General features: G+C 42.3%; 2 protein-coding genes across 2 annotated transcripts in view; both read right to left on the reverse strand.

The window, feature by feature from the left end:
• The window catches only part of ZNF169 (zinc finger protein 169), a 16,635-nt gene extending 11,486 nt beyond the window's left edge, over positions 1-5,149 (reverse strand). The window contains exons 1-4 of the mRNA XM_017528496.2: positions 5,115-5,149; positions 4,904-5,009; positions 2,103-2,202; positions 1,501-1,596 (exon numbers count right to left, since the gene is read on the reverse strand). Coding sequence (XP_017383985.2) covers positions 1,501-1,596; positions 2,103-2,202; positions 4,904-5,009; positions 5,115-5,149 — 337 coding nt within the window. The remainder of the gene's footprint in view (positions 1-1,500; positions 1,597-2,102; positions 2,203-4,903; positions 5,010-5,114) is intronic.
• Positions 3,994-6,376, reverse strand: LOC108304340 (retinoic acid receptor RXR-alpha-like). The gene has a single exon (XM_037738459.1). It carries the CDS (start codon positions 6,176-6,178, stop codon positions 5,438-5,440), a length of 741 nt encoding a protein of 246 aa, XP_037594387.1. The 5' UTR covers positions 6,179-6,376; the 3' UTR covers positions 3,994-5,437.
• Positions 6,377-19,585: the final 13,209 nt, after the last annotated feature.

Raw genomic sequence — 19,585 nt, forward strand, 5'->3', positions numbered from 1 at the left:
CTGAGACTTTGCTGAAGTTGCTTATCAGTTTCAGGAGCTTTTGGGCTGAGAGATGGGGTCTTCTAGATATACAATCATGTCATCTGCAAATAGAGACAATTTGACTTCCTCCTTTCGTATGGCTTAAGCATATTCTTATCCATGCACAAAAACTGTTAAAACTACAGAAATTGACTTTTTAAAAACATTTTATTTCTAGGTTTAAATAAGCTACCAATTGGAGATAATGCTAATTCCCACCATGGTATAAATTAAAGACTCTGGAAATTGGCAGTGCTTTCAGCGTCTGTAAGTTCATACCATAACTCCTAGGTAATTTTTTTTTTTTTTGAGACGTAGTCTTGCTCTGTCACCCAGGCTGGAGTGCAGTGGTGCGTTCTCGGCTCACTGCAACCTCTGCCTCCCAGGTTCAGGCGATTCTCCTCCTTCAGCCTCCCGAGTAGCTGGGATTACTGATGTGTGCCACCATGCCGAGCTAATATTTGTATTTTTAGTGGATACGGGGTTTCACCATGTTGACCAGGCTGGTCTCGAGCTCCTGACCTCAAGTGATCCAACCACCTTGGTCTCCCAAAGTGCTGGGATTACAAGTGTGAGCGACTACGCTTTCCAGGACTGAATTCTTGTAAGTCATACAGGACACTCCTCAAAAGAGAAGTCTGCTTTCATCACCTCTGAAATTGTTTGCTGTAGTGAGTAAATATTCAGTAAGAGAAAAATAAGGCATTTTCTTATCATGTTTAGTTTCTCTTTTTTACCTTACTTTTGCTTAAAGACTCCTGCTATAACTCAGATTAGAAATTGAGTCTCCTGGAACAACAAAAAAAATTTTTTTGAAAGGAAGTCTCACTCTGTTACCCAGGCTGGAGTGCAGTGGCATAATCTCAGCTTATCGCAACTTCTGCCACCCAGTTTCAAGCAATCCCCTCACCTCAGCCTCCCGAGTAGCTGAGGTTACAGGTGCATGCCACCATGCCTGGCTAATCTTTTGTATTTTTAGTAGAGACGGGGTCTCAGCATGTTGGCCATGTGATCCACCTACCTTGGCCTCCCAAAGTGCTGGGATTACAGGCGTGAGCCACCACACCCAGCCCCAGGAACAAATATTTAAGAGCACTGATCAGAAATGTACCTAGTAAGTAGAGAGCCATAGCAAGAAACGGAATCAGGGTTTCAAGTGCCCTAACACAACAGAAGTGAACAATTTAATGGAAGTAAGCTACTTAACAGAAGACCCTTGGTTCAAGGCGGAGGATTATAAATAGAATACTGATTTGTATGCTATTTCATTTGCTAACTACTTTTAATCACAGAATATGTATTTCTTATTTTTGATCATACTATTCCTAAGGCAGGCAGTGCCATGCAGCCTTTACCAGTGGTCTAGGAAGCCTGAAGAAGAAGAGCTTCCTCCTAACACCTCAAAGACAGCCCCTCCTTCCTTACCTACTGAGCTCCTCACTGCCCTGCACCCTTGCCTGCCCAGGGCTTCTCACTCACCTGGACAAAGGTCCAGAAGATGTTTGCTCTCCTCTCTCCAAGGTTCGTCCCCTCGCTCCAGCTGTGTGATGAGCTTTGGTTTGGAAAATGCAATTCCTACTCACAGAAGAAAAAAAGGTGAACTTGAGTTAGTGGCTTAGGAGGCTATCTCAAAACTCAGAGCCAACCCATGAATACAATAAGCCCAGAAGGCGGTAGGGAGTTGCAGAGGTGGAGTAAACAATGTCAGAATGCTGAGAAAGGATGAACAGAGGGAGGGGATCTAGATCTAAAGGCAATATACTGATTCTACCCTGTGCTGGAGTCAATCAATCAAAGTATTCCTCCATTTAAAGGAAGATAACCTTAGAGGAGGAGACCAGCCAGGGTAAACAGGCCTGAAAATGCAGTGTCAGACATACCACATACACGCAACACACACACACACACACACAACTTCACTATAAAAGCTGAGCATTTTCTGGGAGAATAGGGAAAAAACTATTTTTCTTTCCAAGTCAGAAGCACGGCAGCTGCTATGTAAGAGCTTAAAATGTGCACAAGCAGAATCTGAAACCTTAAACAGGCCAGCCTTAACCAGCGAGACCAGATGGCTAACTTACCCAGCATCACTTCCCTATACAGGGTCCTCTGAGCAGAACTCAATAGCTTCCACTCCTTCTGGGTGAAGGCCACAGCCACATCCCAGAAGCCCATCAGTGCCTGTAACACAAACACATCCCTGCTCACTCAAGAGCCAGCCAGGCTCACTAACCAACTTAAGCCGCTAGTCAAGGCAGAAAGAAGGCAGTCCTGGGGCACCCAAGTGAGACTGTTGGATCCTGCTTTTAACCTGAAACCTGGTTCCATATGTTCAAGACTATTAATCCCCTCCATACATTGATGCTGGTTTTATTTCTGGGCTCTCTGTTCTACTGATCAAACACACAGGTTTGATCACTGCAGCTAAACAGCAGGACTTGAAATCAGGTAAACCAACTCCTCTCACTTCATTCTTCATGCTAAAAGTTGATTTAGCTATTCTAAAATAGCCTGTGCCTTTCTATGCATATTTTAGAATAATCTTGTCTATATCTCCAAAGCTCTTGCTGAAATTTTGCTAGGATTCCACTAAACCTGTATATCAATTTGGTGAGAACTTACATCTTTACTATGTTGAATCCTCAAATCCATGAACACGGCATGTCTTCTCCATTTATTTAGACAGTATACGATTTCTTTCATCAGCATTTTGTGAGTCTCAGCAAACAGACTCTACATGTTTTGTTAGATTTACACCTAAGAATTTCTTCAGCTTTCTTCTTTTCTTAGTAATTTTAATGGTACTGTATTTTAACTTCAGTGACCATATGTTCATGCTATGACGTGATACAATTGTCTGTTTTATCTTGTATACAGCAACCTGACTAAACTTACTTAGCTTTAAAAGCTTTTCTTCCCTTCATTCTTGAGATTTTCTTCATAGACAATCATGTTCTCTGCAAATAGGAACAGTTTCATTTCTTTGTTAATGATCTGTATGTCTTTTATTTCCTTTTCTTGCCTTATTACTATGGTTAGAACTTACAGCACTATGTTGAATGAGAGTGGTAAGAACAGATAAACCTTGGTTTGTTCCCAATAGTGGAAAGAAAGCAGTCTTTCACCATTAAAAATACTGTTCCATAGACAAGAATCAGAGCAGATGCAAATTTTTTCTTTTTTTTCCCCTCCCACCCCTTAAAAACAATTTTTAATTAAAATTAAATTAAATAAAAAATACCGTTTCAAACATTAAAATAGCTACAACCAGAAAAAAGGAAAACATATTTTTGTGGGGTATGGAGAAATTGGAAACTTGCACACTGCTGATGGGAATATAAAACGGTACAGTTTCTACAAAAAACAGCTTGGCAGTTCCTCAAAAACTTAAACATGTAATTACCATCTGATCTAGCAATTCCACTCCTAGGTATATACCCCCCAAACTTGAAAGTAGGGACTCAAACAGATACTTGGATACCAATGTTCATAGCAGCACTGTTTACACTAGCTGGAAACAACCTGAATATTTATCAACTGAATGAATAAAGAAAATGTGAATAAAGATGAATAAAGAAAGAAAATGTGGTATACACACAGAATGAAATATTTTTCAGCCTTAAAAAGGAGGGACATTCTGATGGATGTTTTTAGGAGCTAAGCCTTGAAAATAGCCAAGTGATATAAGCCAGTCACAAAAGGACAAATATTGTCTGATTCCATTTATGTAAAGTACCTAAAACCGGCAAATTCATACAGACAAAGTAAAACAGAGGTTACCAGGGGCTGGGAGGAGTGGGGATGGGGAGTTATTGTTTAATGGATACACAATTTCTATTTGGGATGATGAAAAACTTCTGGAAAGTGGTGATGGTTATACACCAGTGTGAACGTACTTAATGCCACTGAATTGTGAAAGTTTATAAAACAGTCAATTTTGTGTTATGTATTATTACCAAATTTTTTTTTCAAGAACTGAATGGCGATGTATTTTAAACACTCATATTTTGTTTCTTCTCTCATGTTTCTCCCTTTGCGTGTTTCTTTTCCACAATTCTATGCCACTGTCCATCAGACCCCGGCACCTGCCGCCACCACGTTTCAGACGATCATATGGGGAAGCCGTTTCAGTCACAGTCACAGGAAGGCTGGCCACAGGACACAACAGAGCAAGGCTTTAAAAATTACTCAAAAGGGGAAGAAAACCCTTGAAAGCCTCAGGCCCACCCTCCCGTCCCCAAGGAAGATGCCCCTGGCGGCGGTTTCCTCTCAAGCCTCGCCGCTGTCACAGGGGCCCTCTCCTTTGCCATCGTCTGCCCTGGCATCTCTCGGAGGAAGCTTTCACATCAATCTCTAGAAGCAGAAACAAAACAGTCCCAGCCCTCCCCCCGCCACATCCAAGTATACACGAGGGATAAAATTACATTTGTACAAAAATAGATTTTTTTTTTTTTACCTTTCCAGAAGCTTTAGACATTTTCTCCTATCGTTACTCTCTTATGTATCCGTCATCCTCTCTAAAGTATTAGCTATGCGTCCCAGCTAAGGCATTGCTAAGGATTGGGAACGGCTAAAGCTGTCTGCTCCAAAGCATCTTAAAACAGATGCATCTCCTGCCTTGAGATATTCATTCGAATCCGGATTTCACCAAAGGAGGGCCTTTATGTACTTGCTTACACTAAGCAAATTTATAGGAAAACAGGGGAAACGTCTTGATTAAAAATAAACACGAAACATTGGTAACTGCTCCGCCTCTCCGTGGCCCTGGTGCGCGGCTCTCTCCACACACGTCTGCACAGCACATACATGTTTACACCATACACCTGCGTGGATGGGCACCAGGTCACACACCCTGACCACAGCGGGGACATCAGCCGGCCACCCACAGGATGCACATGCCGGCCAGGCCCTCCTGGGTGCCCCACAGGGAAAGGTTTAGGGTCTTTGCCAGCAGGCTGCCGGCCCAGAATTCTTGGGGAACACCGTGACTTGGAACACCGAAGGTCAAGGCTATCTTTCCCAGAGCCCGTGTGCTTCCAGGCTGACACAGGCCCTAGGGTGGAGGGGCCCAGCAGGCCAGCTTCCAAACACACCTGACGAAGCCTAGGGTGGCCTGGCTCTGCGGCATCTTCACGCCTCAGCCTCAGGAGCCCCATCGGAAGGCAAAGCAAGGAGGTGACCAGCTGAGGAACATGCCTGAAGGCGCCGGGGTGCCCTGGTGGCCCAGGAAGCAGCCACTGCGAAGGGGGGCCCAGGGGGAAGCCGCTTCATCCAGCCGGGCCAAGCTGGGAACAGGCCCAGGTGGCTAATGAGCTGATGTTAGTGCTATCTTTAGAAAAGACCCGTGGGGTGTGGCAGGGTGTCCCGAGAGCCTGGTGGGGAAGCACCTGGCTGGGCTCACTGTAGTTCTTGCCACTCAGGCTGCTGCCTCAGGAAAGCCACAGCCCTGGGCCACAGACAAGTAGTAACAGAAATAAGGAGGTGACAACACATCTCTTAGGCAGAGCAGTTGCAGGCTGTGCCCCAAAGTCCAAAGAGGCCAGCCAGAGAAGGGCAGGGACAGGGCGCAGGCTGAGAAGAGCAGCTGCATCCAGGTGGGGTGGCCGGACCCGACAGGCTCGAAGGATGGGCCCGCAGGACTGTCATTTGGTGTGGGGCTTCCAGCATCTCCATGAGGAAGGTGTTGATGGGAGGTCCCCAATGAGCTTGAAGAAGAAGAGATGTTCCAGGCACTTGAGCCCAATGGAGCGCAGAGCCGGCAGGCGGAGCAAAAGCTTGGCAAACCTGCCTGCAGCAGGATGACCTGGTCGTCCAGGGGCAGCTCTGAGAAGTGCGGGATGCGCATGGCCCACTCCACCAGGGTGAAGAGCTGCTTATCGGCTGCTTGGCAGATGTTGGTGAAGGGGTGGTTCGGCCAGCTGGGGTTCAGCCCCACGTTGGCCTCCACATAGGTCTCGGTCTTGGGCTCCACAGCCAGCTCGGCCTCCAGGATTCTCTCCACCGGCATGTCCTCGTTGGCGCTGCTGGTTGACTCCACCTCATTCTCGTCCTTGCCACGCTGCCGCTCCTCCTGCACGGCTTCCTGCTTCATGCCCATGGCCAGGCACTTCTGGTAGCCGCAGTACTGGCACCGGTTCCGCTGCCGCTTGTCAATCATGCAGTCCTTGTTGTTGCGGCAGGTGTAGGTCAGGTCCTTGCGCACCGTCCGCTTGAAGAAGCCCTTGCAGCCCTCACAGCTGTACACGCCGTAGTGCTTGCCTTAGGAGCGGTCCCCGCAGATGGCGCAGATGTGCTTGGTGAAGGATGCCATGTTTCCTGAGGGGCGGGCGGGGACCTTGAGGACGCCACTGAGGCCCAAGGGAGGCTTGATGTCCTCGCTGCTGCTGACGGGGTTCATGGGTGAGCTGAGCTGGGGGCTGCCAGTGCTGAAGCCTAGGGTGGGTGTGGCAGGCACCGACATGGAGTGCGGGCCCATGGGGGAGCTGATGATGGAGAAGGGCGGGCCCATGCCATTGATGGGGGAGCTCAGGGTGCTCATGGGGGAGTGCAGCTGCCGTGGGGACCCGATGCCAGGCCCCAGGGACGGGTGCAGCGAGGGCACGGCCATGGAGCCTCGGCCTGTCGGGGAGGTGAGGGACGAGTTCACCTGGGTGGAGAAATCGAGCGGGAGGAAATGTTTGGTGTCCATGTCTGCCACTAACTCATGCCCGGCCGGCGGTGCAGGCAGCGGGCAGCGGCCGCAGCGCTGCGAGTTGTTGCAAAAGTCGCGCAACAATGTAAACTACTTGTGTCTGCGCGCCGCAGCCGCCGTGCGCGCCTGGCCTACCAAATTTTAAAAAGAATGTTAGCTGTAGATTTTTAGAAGATTCTCCTTTGTTCCTATTGTACTGAGAGTCTGTTTACAAATGGTTGTTGAATTCTGCCAAACTCATTGCATTAACTGATATAATCATGATTTTTCTTCTTTGGCCTACTGATATGACCAACATTACATGACTTAAATTAAAAAAAAAAATTTTAACTAAATAAAGTTTTGCTTTATGTTGTTTTATGGCCTAGAATATGTCTATCTTTGTATATGTTTCCAAAGGCACATGAAAAGAGTATGTATTCTGTTATTGGCTGGAATGTCTGCCATTTAAGTTTCATTTCTGCTTGTTCTCTGGGCTTTTTACCTCTGTTTCTTTTCTTTTTTATCCTTTGATTTCTCATTAAACAATATAATACCTCTTTGTTTAATTTACAACCTTCTCATGGGTTACTCAAACCTTTTTTTTTTTTAGACAGAGTCTCCCTCTTGTAGTCCAGGCTGGAGTGCAATGGCACAATCTTGGCTCACCGCAACCTCCACTTCCCGCGTTCAAGTGATTCTCCTGGCTCAGCCTCCCCAGTAGCTGAGATGACAGGCATGTGCCACCATGTCCCACTAATTTTTTTTTTTGTGTGTATTTTCAGTAGAGACAGGGGTGTCTCTATGTTAGTCAGGCTGGTCTTGAACTCCCAACCTCAGGTGATCTGCCCGCCTTGGCCTCTCAAAGTGCTGGGACTACAAGCGTGAGCCACCACTCCTGGCCCAAACTTACTTTTTTATAATTCTGTCTTGATTTGCATAAAGTGTTTCTTAGGATATTTCACTGTATAGTTTGTTTGTTTGTTTGTTTTAAGAGAAAGAATCTTGCTCTGTTGTCCAGGCTGGAGTGCAATGGCACCATCTTGGCTCACTGCATCCTCGGCCTCCTGGGTTCAAGCAATTCTTGTGCCTCAGCCTCCTGAGTAGCTGGGATTACAGGCTCTCGCTACCACACTTGGATAATTTTTGTATTTTTAGTAGAGACAGGGTTTCGTCATGTTGGCCAGGCTGCTCTTGAACTTCTGACCTCAGGTGATCCACCTCCCTCAGCCTCCCAAAGTACTGAAATTACAGGCATGAGCCACTGCGCCTGGCCATTGTATAGCTTTTTAAGTGGTTGCTCTAGGTGCTACATTACATACATATAGCTTATCATAATTTACTAGTGTCTCATTTCACCAGTTTGCTTTTTTGGTGTTTTTTTGAGACAGGGTCTCACTTTGACACCTAGGCTTAAGTGCAGCAGCATGATCACAGCTCACTGTAGCCTCAATCTCCCAGTCTAAAGCAATCCTTCCATCTCAGCCTCCCAAGTTGCTGGGACCACAGGTGTACATTGCCACACATGGCTAATTTTTTTTTTTTCTTTTTTTTAAGAGAGCGTCTTACTATGTTGCCCAGGTTGGTCTCAAACTCCTGAGCTCAAGTGATCCTCCTCATAAAGTGCTGGCATTACAGGGTAAGCCACCATGCCTGGCCCACACATGACAAACACTTCCTAAAGGCCCACCTCTTAATATTATCACATTGGTGATTAAATTTCAACAGATGAATTTTGGGAGACACATTCATACCACAGCAGAGGACTCCAGTGTTTTGTAAATATGAGATCATGCTTTCAGTGAAGAGATCATTTTATTTCTTCCTAATTTGGATGCCTTTTCTTTTTGTTGCCTAATTACTCTGGCTAAAGCTGTCAGTATTATGAAATAGAAGGGGTAAAAGTGGGCATCCTTGCTTTGTTCCTGTTCCTAGGGGAAACGGTTTTAGTCTTTCACCATTAAGAATGATTCTAGTTGTGAATTTTTCATACATGGCCCTTATCATGTTAAGGGAGTTTTCTTCCATACCTAGTTTACAGGTTTTTTTTTTTTTTTTTTATCATGAAAGGGTGGTCAATTCTGTCAAATGCTTTTCTACATCAAATAAGATGATCATGGGGTTTTTATCCTATTTCATCAATGTGGTATATTACATTACTGATTTTCATTTGTTGAACTATCCTTTCATTCTGGGAGTAAATCCCACTTGGTCATAATATAATCCTTTGTTACATTATACTCTGCACTTTAATATAGTGCTGAATCCAATTTGAGAATATTTCTGGTAAGGACTGTTTTATCTATATTCTTAAAGGATATCTGGCTTATAGTCCTCTTTTCTTGTAGTATCTTTTTGGTATCAGTGTTACGCTGTCCTCATAGAGTAAGTTAGGAAGTATATTCTCTTCAATGTTTTAGAAGAGTCTGAGAAAGATTTATGTTAACTCTTCTTTATATGTTTGGTGGAATTAACAAGCAGAACCATCTGCTCATGGGCTTTTTTTTCTTGGGAGGATTTTTTTTTTTTCTTGAGACAGAGTCTCACTCTGTTGCCAAAGCTGGAGTGCAATGGCATGATCTCAGCTCACTGCAACCTCCAGCTCCCAGGTTGAAATGATTCTCCTCTCTCAGCCTCCCAAGTAGCGGGAATTACAGGCACCTGCCACCATGCCTGGCTAATTTTTGTATTTTTAGTAGAGATGAGATTTTGCCATCTTGGCCAGGCTGGTCTCAAACTCCTGACCTCAAGTTATCCACCCATCTTGGCCTCCCAAAGCACTGGGGTTACAGGTGTGAGCTACCATACCCAGCCTTTGGGAGGATTTTTATTACTAATTCAATATACTTACTAGTTATAGATTTATTTATTTATTTATTTATTTAAAGAGTCTCGCTCTGTCGCCCAGGCTGGAGTGCAGTGACGTGATCTCGGCTCACCGCAGCTCTAGCTCCTGGGTTCAAGGGATACTCTTGCCTTAGCCTCCTGAGTAGCTGGGATTACAGGGACACACCACTATGCCCAGCTAATTTTTGTATTTTTAGTAGAGACAGGGTTTCACCCTGTTGGTCAGGCTGGTCTCCAACTCCTGACCTCGTGACCTGCCCACCTTGGCCTCCCAAAGCACTGGGATTACAGGCGTGAGCCATGCACCCACCCCTCCATCAGTTTTAATAAGCTGTATGTTTTTAGAAATTTGTACACTTCACTTGGTTAGCAAATTTAATGGTATACTTTTGTTCATATATTACTTTAAAATCCTTATTTCCTTAAAATTGGCAGTAATAGCTCCAATTTCATTTTTGAGTTTAGTTATTTGAGTCTTCTGTTTTGGTTAGATAACCTAGCTAAAGGTTTATGCATTTTGTTCTTTTTAAGTAACTTTTAGTTCCACTGATTTTCTCTGTTGTCTTTTCTCCCTTATTCACCTTTGCTCTGTCCTTTATTGTTTTCTTCCTTCTGCTACCTTCAGTTTAGTTTTTTTCTAGTTCCATACTGTGTATAATAAAGTTACTGATTGGAACCATACATTTTCCACTTAGCACTGCTTTTCCTGTATTGCATAAGTTTTAGTGGGTTGTTTTCAGTTCCATTCATCTCAAGGTATATTCTACTTTCCCTTGATTTTCTCCTTGATCCATTCATTGTTTATATGTTCTTTAATTTCCACGTATTCACTAATTTTCTAGGATTCCTTTTTAGTTTCATTCCATTATGATCAGAAAGAGACTTCATATTATTTAAATCATTTCTAATACATTAAGACTTATTTTGTGGCCTAACATATGGCCTATCCTAGAGAAAGTTCCATGTGTGCTTCAGTAGAATGTGCATTCTGCGCTTGTCGGGTGAAATGTTCTGTATACAGATGCTCCTCAACTTACAATGGGATTACATCCTGATAAACTCATTGCAAGTCGAAAGGTTGTTGTTGGGGACCATCTGTATATCAGTTAAGCACAATTGGTTTACAGTGTAAATCCTATATATATATTTTTATTTTTTGTATATTCGTCTCTGAATACCACTATATTTTCTTATTGACTTCTTATATGGTTGTTCTAGCTGTTGTTGAAAGTGATGTATTAAAGTTTCCAATCGTTCTTATAAAACTATTTTTCTCTTCAATTATGTCAATTTTTACTTCACATATTTTGAAGCTATGTTGCTAGGTGTATGCTTATAATTCTATCTTCTTTCAGTAGTGAATAATTTCATTAGCCCATGATGTCCTCTTAATCTCATATAACCTTTTGTGATTTGAAGTCTATTTTGTCTTGCAATGATATAGTCACCACAGCTTTTGGTTATTGTTTGCATAAATTATCTTTTTTCTATCCTTTTACTTTCAACCTCTCTGCTTCCTGTTATCTACAGTGAGTCTCTTGTACACAGTACACAGGTGATTTTTAGTTTCATTTCTACTCCAGTCTGCCAATCCATGCATATGCTTTGGGTTTAATCCATCTATACTACACTGATAAGGAAGGATTTACTTTTGCCATTTAGCCATAATACCAACTTTGTTTCAACAGTACACAAACATTATGCTCCTATATCTTTCCATCCCTCCCTTCTATGTTGTAATTGTTACATATTACATCTTTATGTATTATATGCCTATTAACATAGATTTATGATTTTTATGCACGTGTTAATTTTAGCTATGAAGTTACCTTTACTAGTGTTCTCCCCTATGCTTTAGAGTTTCTGTCTAGCATCCTTTCATTTCAGAAAGGATGACACATTTTTTTGTAGGGCAGATGTGTTAATAAACTCCCTCAGCTTTTGTTTATCTAGAAATGTTTTAATTTCTCCTTCATTCTTGAAGGATAGTTTTGCCAGGTATAGCATTCTTAGTTGACAGTGTTCTCTTGCAATATCTTAACTGTTATCTCACTCACTTGTGGCTTTCATGGTTTCTGATGAGAAATCAGGTATTAATATTATTGAGAACTGCTCATCAGTAATCAATCACTGCTCACTCGCTGCTTTCAAAATTCTGTGTCTTTGGGTTTCAACAACTTGACTACAAGTCTTGGTGTGGATCTTTTTATATTTATTCTGGAGTTTATTTAACTTCTTATACATATAGATTTATGTCTTTTATCAAGTTTGAGTAGTTTTTAAACATTATTTCTTCAAATATTCTTTTCTTCAGCAATTCCCATTATGTGCATATTAGTATACCTGGTTAATATTAATATACAGGTCTCTTAGGTTCCATTCAGTTTTCATTTTTCTTTTCTCTTTCTGCTCCTCAAAATGGATAATCTCAATTGAACTATTTTCACGTTCACTGATTCTTTATTACACCTGCTCAAATATGTTGTTGAACCCCTCTAGTGAATTTTTCACTTCAGTTATTGTATTTTGCAACTCTAGAATTTCCATATTATACCTTTTGTTTTTGTTTTTTTTTGAGACCAAGTCTCACTCTGTCACCCAGGCTGGAGTGCAGTGGCACGATCTCGGCTCATTGCAACCTCCACCTCCTGGGTTCAAGCAATTATCCTGTCTCAGCCTTCCGAGTAGCCGGGATTACAGGCACACACCATGATGTCTGGCTAATTTTTGTATTTTTAGTAGAGACAGGTTTCACCATATTGGTTGGGCTGGTCTAGAACTCCTGACCTCGGGTGATCCACCCACCTCAGCCTCCCATGGTGCTGTGATTACAGTGTGAGCCACTGTGCCCGGCTTCATATTATACCTTTTAAAATAAGTTTTCTATACTGATATTCTCTGTTGAAAAATGCTTAGTTTCCTTTGGTTCTATGTCTATGGTTTCCTTGGTTCTTTGTGCTTATTATGAAAGTTGACTTAAATCTTTGTGCCTGGGCTTCCTCATGGACAGGTGGGAGGCAGGCAATTTAATGGTAGCAAGGCAGTTTGAAATGCTACAGCACTCTCACCACTAAGCAGCAGCTTATTTCTTCACCAAGTCTTCCAGTTTTGATTCGATTCCAGAATTTTACAAAAGTTGATTCTGACAGCGTTTGCCAGCTCATTAGTTGCTTTTGGGGAAGGGCAGAGCCCTGGATTTCCCTACTCTGTAGGTTTTTTATGATATATGTTTCATTTTTGTATAATTATATGATCTCATTTATATAAAATATCCAGAAGAGGTAAATCCATAGGACCAAAAAGGAGATCAGTGGTTGCCAGGGGCTGGGAGAGAGGTAAATGGGGAATAACTCCTAATGAGTATGAGGTTTCTTTTGGCAGTGATGAAAACATGATGGTGAACTTACTCAATTTTGTTAATACAATAAAATCTTCTGAAGAGTACATTCTAAATGGTTGCATTGTATGGTATATGGATTATATCTCAACAGAAATTTTTTTTTAAGTTTTAATTCCAATGAGGAGTGAACCCCAAAATAAACCAGTAATCTTATACAAATTGATGCTATGCTGTAGGTATCACTGTTCTTAAACCAACAGTCTCCTGCACACAACAAACATTTAAAAAAATTTTAAGATTCAGTGAAGGGGTTGTAAAAGGAAAATAAATTTTGGGGTCCGCAAATCACTAAGCTAAAGGGAAAAGTCAAGCTGGGAACTGCTTAAGGCCAACCTCCCTCCCATTCTATTCAAAGTCTCCCCTCTGCTCACTGACATAGATGCATATCTGATTGCCTCCTTTGCAGAGGCTAATCAGAAACTCAAAAGAATGTAACTGTTCCCCTCACCTGTCTGTAACCTGGAACCTCACTTCAAGTCTCCCTGCCTTGGCTCCAAGTTGTCCCCCTTTCCAGACTGAACCAAGGTACTTCTTACACATATTGATTGATGTCTCCCAACCACCTCGGGGACATGCCATCAGGGCTTCCTGGGGCTGCATCATGCGCCTGCATCCTGAGGGCTAAGCTCTGATTTTTTTAAATCTTTCCCAAATTCCTAAGGGGTCTGGGTAGTCATGACCTACAAACCATAAATTCTCATCAGATGGGTTTTATTCAACCTTATATATCGTGGCTTACTTTACAATTTGACTCTAGCATAACATTACGAGACAAGGAAGAAAATAAAAATATTTAACCCGAAAATATATTTGTTTGCCATACCTTGCAATTGTCCTGCAAAGTTTCTTGAAAAAATCCACATTCTATAAAGAATCCCCTTTCACCTTTGCTTTCTTTCCTTCCTTCCCAGATCTAGGAGATAATCAACTAGGAGCCAGGCACCCGTTTAGGGCACATAAGAAACATTTTACAATCTGCTCTCTCTCTCTGAGGTCTGCTATCTGATCTTAACCTGAACATTTCCTTTCTATTTATCCTAGGTCTACAGACAAACTCAACCAATTGTCAACCAGAAAATGTTTACATTTACCTATAGCCTGGAAGTCCTTTGAGTTGTCCCACCTTTCTGAACCAAACCAAAGTATTTCTTAAGTGTATTTGATTGATGTGTCATGCCTCCCTAAAATATAGAAAACCAAGCTGTGCCCCAACCACCCTGGGTACATGTTCTCAGGACCTCCTGAGCGCTGTGTCACGGGCAATGGTCACTCATATTTGGCTCAGAATAAAACATGAAAAATATTTTACAGAGTTTGACTCTTTTCTTCAACAATCTTCAACCTTGGCAAAATAAACTTTCTAAATTAACTGACACCTGTCTCAGATTTTCTGGGTTCACAGGGTGCTAGCCAATTTCTTATTAGCTAACATATTGTGCCTACTAGCTCCCTTTCTAAGTTACAAGTATAAGGCATATTACAGTTTCTTCTCTCAGGCAAAAGCCCTTAGGAAAAATGCCTAAATGTCATGTTGTATATAGGTCAGGTTTTTCTACATAATTCAGATCTGATACATAACAAAGCCCCAGGGATTGCAATTTTGAAAATCATAAAATATAAAATTTCAATACTTCAAATAGCATGCAATGTAACAAACAAACCTCTTTCCCTTTATGCAACAAGTATTTTTCAACTAAGAGACACTATTCTAGGTATGCAAGCTTCATTTTAAAAAGCTAAGCCTTTTAGATGCTTGTATCTTTTCACAATTTTTCACAAAGAAATGGCTAAAAAAAAATGTATACTGAGAGAAGATGGTCACAGACAGAATAAATTTAGGACCTGCTAAAGATTCCACAGGAAGTAAAAGTAAGGACAGAAAATATTAGCCAATGTTCCATGTTTGGCAAGAATGCTTCTCTTAACGTACACAGTAAAGTGCAGCATACAGAAGAAAAAAGTCTTCCATTACCCTGGAAAAAAATTCTGAACTGCCTGTGCTACATACGCATGTTCTCTCAAAGGTGTTACAGATTTCTTTCAAATGTGTAATAAAAAGGGACTCACAGCTCTCTGTGATGTTCTGATAAGATCAAACCCACTTTTAATAAGATCAAAACCACCATGAGCCCTGGAATACGATTACATACAGATCTCTCAAAAACATTCTACACTTGACATATTTGTAGCACAAAGCAAAACTGAATTAGCAAAAACTACAAAAAATATTTTGTGTAATTAATAAAAACAACATAAAAATGCCCTGCCTGGCAGCTATTTAGGTTGTCAGTAAGTGTTAATTCCATTCAGTTACATCAAGTTCACATACCGCCTAGCCAGTGGTGAATAATCTATTTTCAGAGAAGTAGGCAATCTGAACCTTTAAGCATGATACTCCAATTTTTAAGTATAGAAAACTTACTTTATAAATAAAGTATGGGCCTGCAAAACTAAATCTATTCATGTAGCACACAGAAATAGCAGGTTAGTGTCCTCACTCATGCACAGAGAAAACGAATGTGGCCAAAGACCACTGGCTGTTGACAGCTTCCCACGTGGTGAGGGATAGCCTGCCAGTCACCTCGTCTCTATGAGGGATAGGATTCCTGCGCCATTTTCTTTTCTTTCCTTTTTTTTTGAGATGGAATTCGCTCTGTTGCCCAGGCTGGAGTGCAATGGCATAATCTCAGCTCAGTGCAACCTCCGCCTCCCAGGCCCGAGCGATTCTCCTGCCTCACCCTCCCGAGTAGCTGGGATTAAGGCACGGGCCACCACCCTGTGCCATTTTCACAGCAGTCTCTTCCCGTAACTCTTCAGCTTGCCAAACCCTTCAGGGACAAATCAAACAATTTCTCTTTTGAGAGCCTTCCTACATTTTTTTGTTTGGGAAGGAGTCTCACTCTATTGCCCAGGCTGGAGCATAGTGACATGATCTTGGCTCACTGCAACCTCTGCCTCCTGGGTTCAAGTGATCCTCCTGCCTCAGTCTCTCAAGTAGCTGGGATTACAGGTGCCCGCCACCACGACCAACTCATTTTGTATTTTTAGTAGAGATGGGGTTTCACCATGTTGGCCAGGCTGCTCTCAAACTCCTGACCTCAGGTGATCCACTTGACTCAGCCTCCCTCAGCGCTGGGATTACAGGTGTGAGCCACTGTAATTCTGTATGGCGTTGGAGTCACTGGGCACATAAGCATGGATGTCCTGTATTTTTATTCTAACTGCCCAGGATGTGATGGTCACAGTTAACTACTTGGTGAATACCTGAGTCATAAATGTAGCAAATAAGACTGAGAGCTTCATATGAGTCACACCTGCAAGATCAAGATAGGCTTTGCCTAACACTAAGAAGGCAGCCTTCAGGACAAGAAAAGATGATGAAGCCTTCCTGCAAGAGCCAGGAAGAAATTTCAGGACTCACCTCCTCCCTGGTTGTCAGGATCCCTGGGGCCATATTCCTGCTCTCTGGAGTGCTCTTCCTAGAGGAGAGTCAAGTTGTGGAGGCAAATCTGGGGAAAGAGACGGCAAGTGAGAGAGGTACTTGGGAAGAACGCCCTTCACACTCTGTCCAGCCTCCCAATTCAGTAGGGAGTAAGGGAACAGGGAAGCAACAAAGGCAGATTGCAGAGGGCATCAGTGAAGCCCATTCTCAGCCAGTGTCTTACAAATAGAGCCCACAGAGCTGGGTCAACAACAGGCTTAGATCCAAACTCTGGTTGGGGAATGGAGTCCCCATCTTCTAGCAGGTGGGTGAGACTCTGGGTGAACTCCATTAAATGAAAAAGGCCTCAGAGTGCCCTTAGGTGAGCATTCATGTTGAAAAATAAAATTTGTCATCATACTGAAAACAAAAGCATTCCATCCACATTTACCCTGAGGCCAAAGGAAAGGTTTCAGGAAATCTAAAGCAGTATTCCCGGTATTGAGGGAGATATGAAGCAGGGTGGAGGCCATAATCTGAGTTTCCCTCTATGTGACCCTGGCTGCGCCCTTCCCTCCACTCACATTATCAAAAATTAGGTCCCCAAATTTGAAATGTGACTTGGAATTTAAGAATGGGCAGTTAGTAATTGACCTAGTCTTACAACAAAGCAAATTCAGGAACGTATTTTTAAGCAGGGAAAAGTAGGGGTAGATTTTTTTCTTAATGAAAATATTTCTTAAGAGATAAATCATTCTTCAGATGACAAGTATAGGTTTTGACTGGATCCTGTCTTATACAAATGAATAAGAAAAGCAGATGTTGAGAATAATAAGTTCCTCTTCAAACCTCCCTGTGCTTTCTTGTTCTTTCTTGTTCTGTAAACAGCCCTTCCTGCCTTTGCTGCACCCAAACATGCCCTGTACTTGTTCTGTAAACAGCTATTCCCACCTTAGCAACGGACAGCCTCTCCCTTCCCACCTAATCAGTCATATTCAATTTCAAACACTAGCCAATTGGGTTAGCTTAGACTGTGCTGTCTGACCTCAGCCAATGGAGAAAGGACACAGAAACAGGAACTACGTTAGGGATAAAGATCCCAGCTCTACCCTACTCAGTGTGCTCCTGCAATTGCATCAGACGAAGGCAGCACCCTTCTGCAGAAGTAAATTTGCCTTGCTGAGAAATCTTTTGTTTGAGTGCTCGTTTTCTTGGCGACTCAGTTCTTATTTCTAACACAGACTACAAGAGACAATTCAATATGTGATGAGAATTATTGTTAATATTGTTAGGTGTTGAGAACAAAGCTCTGATTTTTTTTTTATCTTGCCCAAATTCCTATCTAAGGGGCCTGGGGAGTCATGCCCTATAAACCATAAATTCTCATCAGATGAGTTTTATTTAATGCTGTATGTCATGACTTACTTTCTAATCTGACTCCGGCATAACAAGGAAGAAAATAAAAATGTTTTACCCCAAAATATATTTCCTTGCCATACCTTGAAATTACCCTGCAAAGTCTCTTGTGGGAAAAATCCACATTCTATAGAGAATCCCCTTTCCCCTTTGTTTTTCTTCCTTCCTTTCCAGATCCAAGAGATAATCAACTAAGAGCCAGGCACCCTTTCAAGTCTGATAAGAAACATTTTACAACTTGCTCTCTCTGGAATCTGCTATGAGAGCTTCCTCTGCACAATAAAACTTGGTCCCCACAATCCTTTATCTTACCCTGAACATTTCCTTTCTATTGATCCCAGGTCTTCAAATTAACTTAACCAATTGTCAACCCAGAAAATGTTTAAATTTACCTATAGCCCGCCCCCTCTTTGAGTTGTTCCATCTTTCAGAACCAAACCAATGTATTTCTTAAAAGTATTTGATTGATGTTTCATGCCTCCCTAAAAGATAGAAAACCAAGCTGTACCCCAGCTAAGCTGTACCCCAGCTACCTTGGGTACATGTTCTCAGGACCTCCGGAAGGCTGTGTCATGGGCCATGGTCACTCATATTTGGCTCAGAATGAATCTCTAAAAATATTTTACATAATTTGACTCTTTTCATCAACAGTATGATCATGGCATTCTGGATATGGAGGAAACAGTCATTAAGAAATTATGCAAACATTCTGTGGTGTGAACTAATATGTTTGCAATTTTAAAAAAATGCAACACTTTCAACAAATGAATAGCATTAAAAATACAGTAGAAAAAATACAGTAGAAAGAGGTCTTATAGATCTTATAGAATAAAAAGAGAATTAAAGAGACACCAATCAGCTGGGCATGGTGGCTACCATCCCATCACTTTGGAAGGCTGAGGCAGGTGGATCATGAGGTCAGGAGTTCAAGACCAGCCTGGCCAAGATGGTAAAACCCTGTCTCTACTAAAAATACAAAAATTAGGCAGGTGTGGTGGTGGGTGCCTGTAATCCCAGCTACTTGGGAGGCTGAGGCAGAGAAATGCTTGAACCTGGGAAGCGGAGGTTGCAGTGAGCTGAGATTGTGCCACTGCACTCCAGGTTGGGCAACAGAGTGAGACTCTGTCTTAAAAAAAAAGAGAGATACCAATCAACTGTAATGTGTAAACCTTGCTTAGACATTTTTGAGGCAATTGAGGAAGGCTGCACATGATTAGATATTAGACAAAATTTTTAAAAATCAGTATGAATTGTATTAGGTTTAGGTTGAAATGGGCTAGCTGATGCCCTCAAATAATTGTGGCTATGCTTAAATAAAAGGAGCGTGTAGGCCAGGCATAGTGCCTCGTGCCTGTAATTCCAGCATTTTGAAAGGCTAAAGTGGGAGGATCACTTGAGGTCAGGAGTTCGAGACCAGCCTGGCCAACATGGTGAAACCCTGTCTCTACTAAAAATACAAAAATTCGCCGGGCATGGTCATGGGCACCCAGCTACTTGCGAGGCTGAGGCAGGAGAATCACTTGAACCTGGGAGGTAGAGGTTCCAGTGAGCCAAGATCACACCACTGCACTCCAGCCTGGGTGACAGAGTGAAACTGTCTCAAAAAAAAGAAAGAAAGAAAAGAAATAAAAGAGAGTGCAGAGCCTACAGCTGACACATTTAATGGTAAGAAACTGGATGCTTTCCCCCTTAAGATTAGGAATAAATCAAGGATGTCCCTTTTCAAGACTCCTATTTTACATCACTGATAAGAAAATGAAAAGACAAGCCATGAACTGGGAGAAAAAAACAGGAAGAAAAATGACAGAAT

The sequence above is a fragment of the Cebus imitator genome, unplaced genomic scaffold, assembly GCF_001604975.1.
Source record: "Cebus imitator isolate Cc_AM_T3 unplaced genomic scaffold, Cebus_imitator-1.0 Scaffold53, whole genome shotgun sequence".
NCBI lineage: Eukaryota > Metazoa > Chordata > Mammalia > Primates > Cebidae > Cebus > Cebus imitator.

Bases quoted from the DNA above. Each gene is read 5' to 3' on its own strand.
- LOC108304340 (XM_037738459.1), bottom strand. From the start codon at position 6,178: ATGATTGACAAGCGGCAGCGGAACCGGTGCCAGTACTGCGGCTACCAG.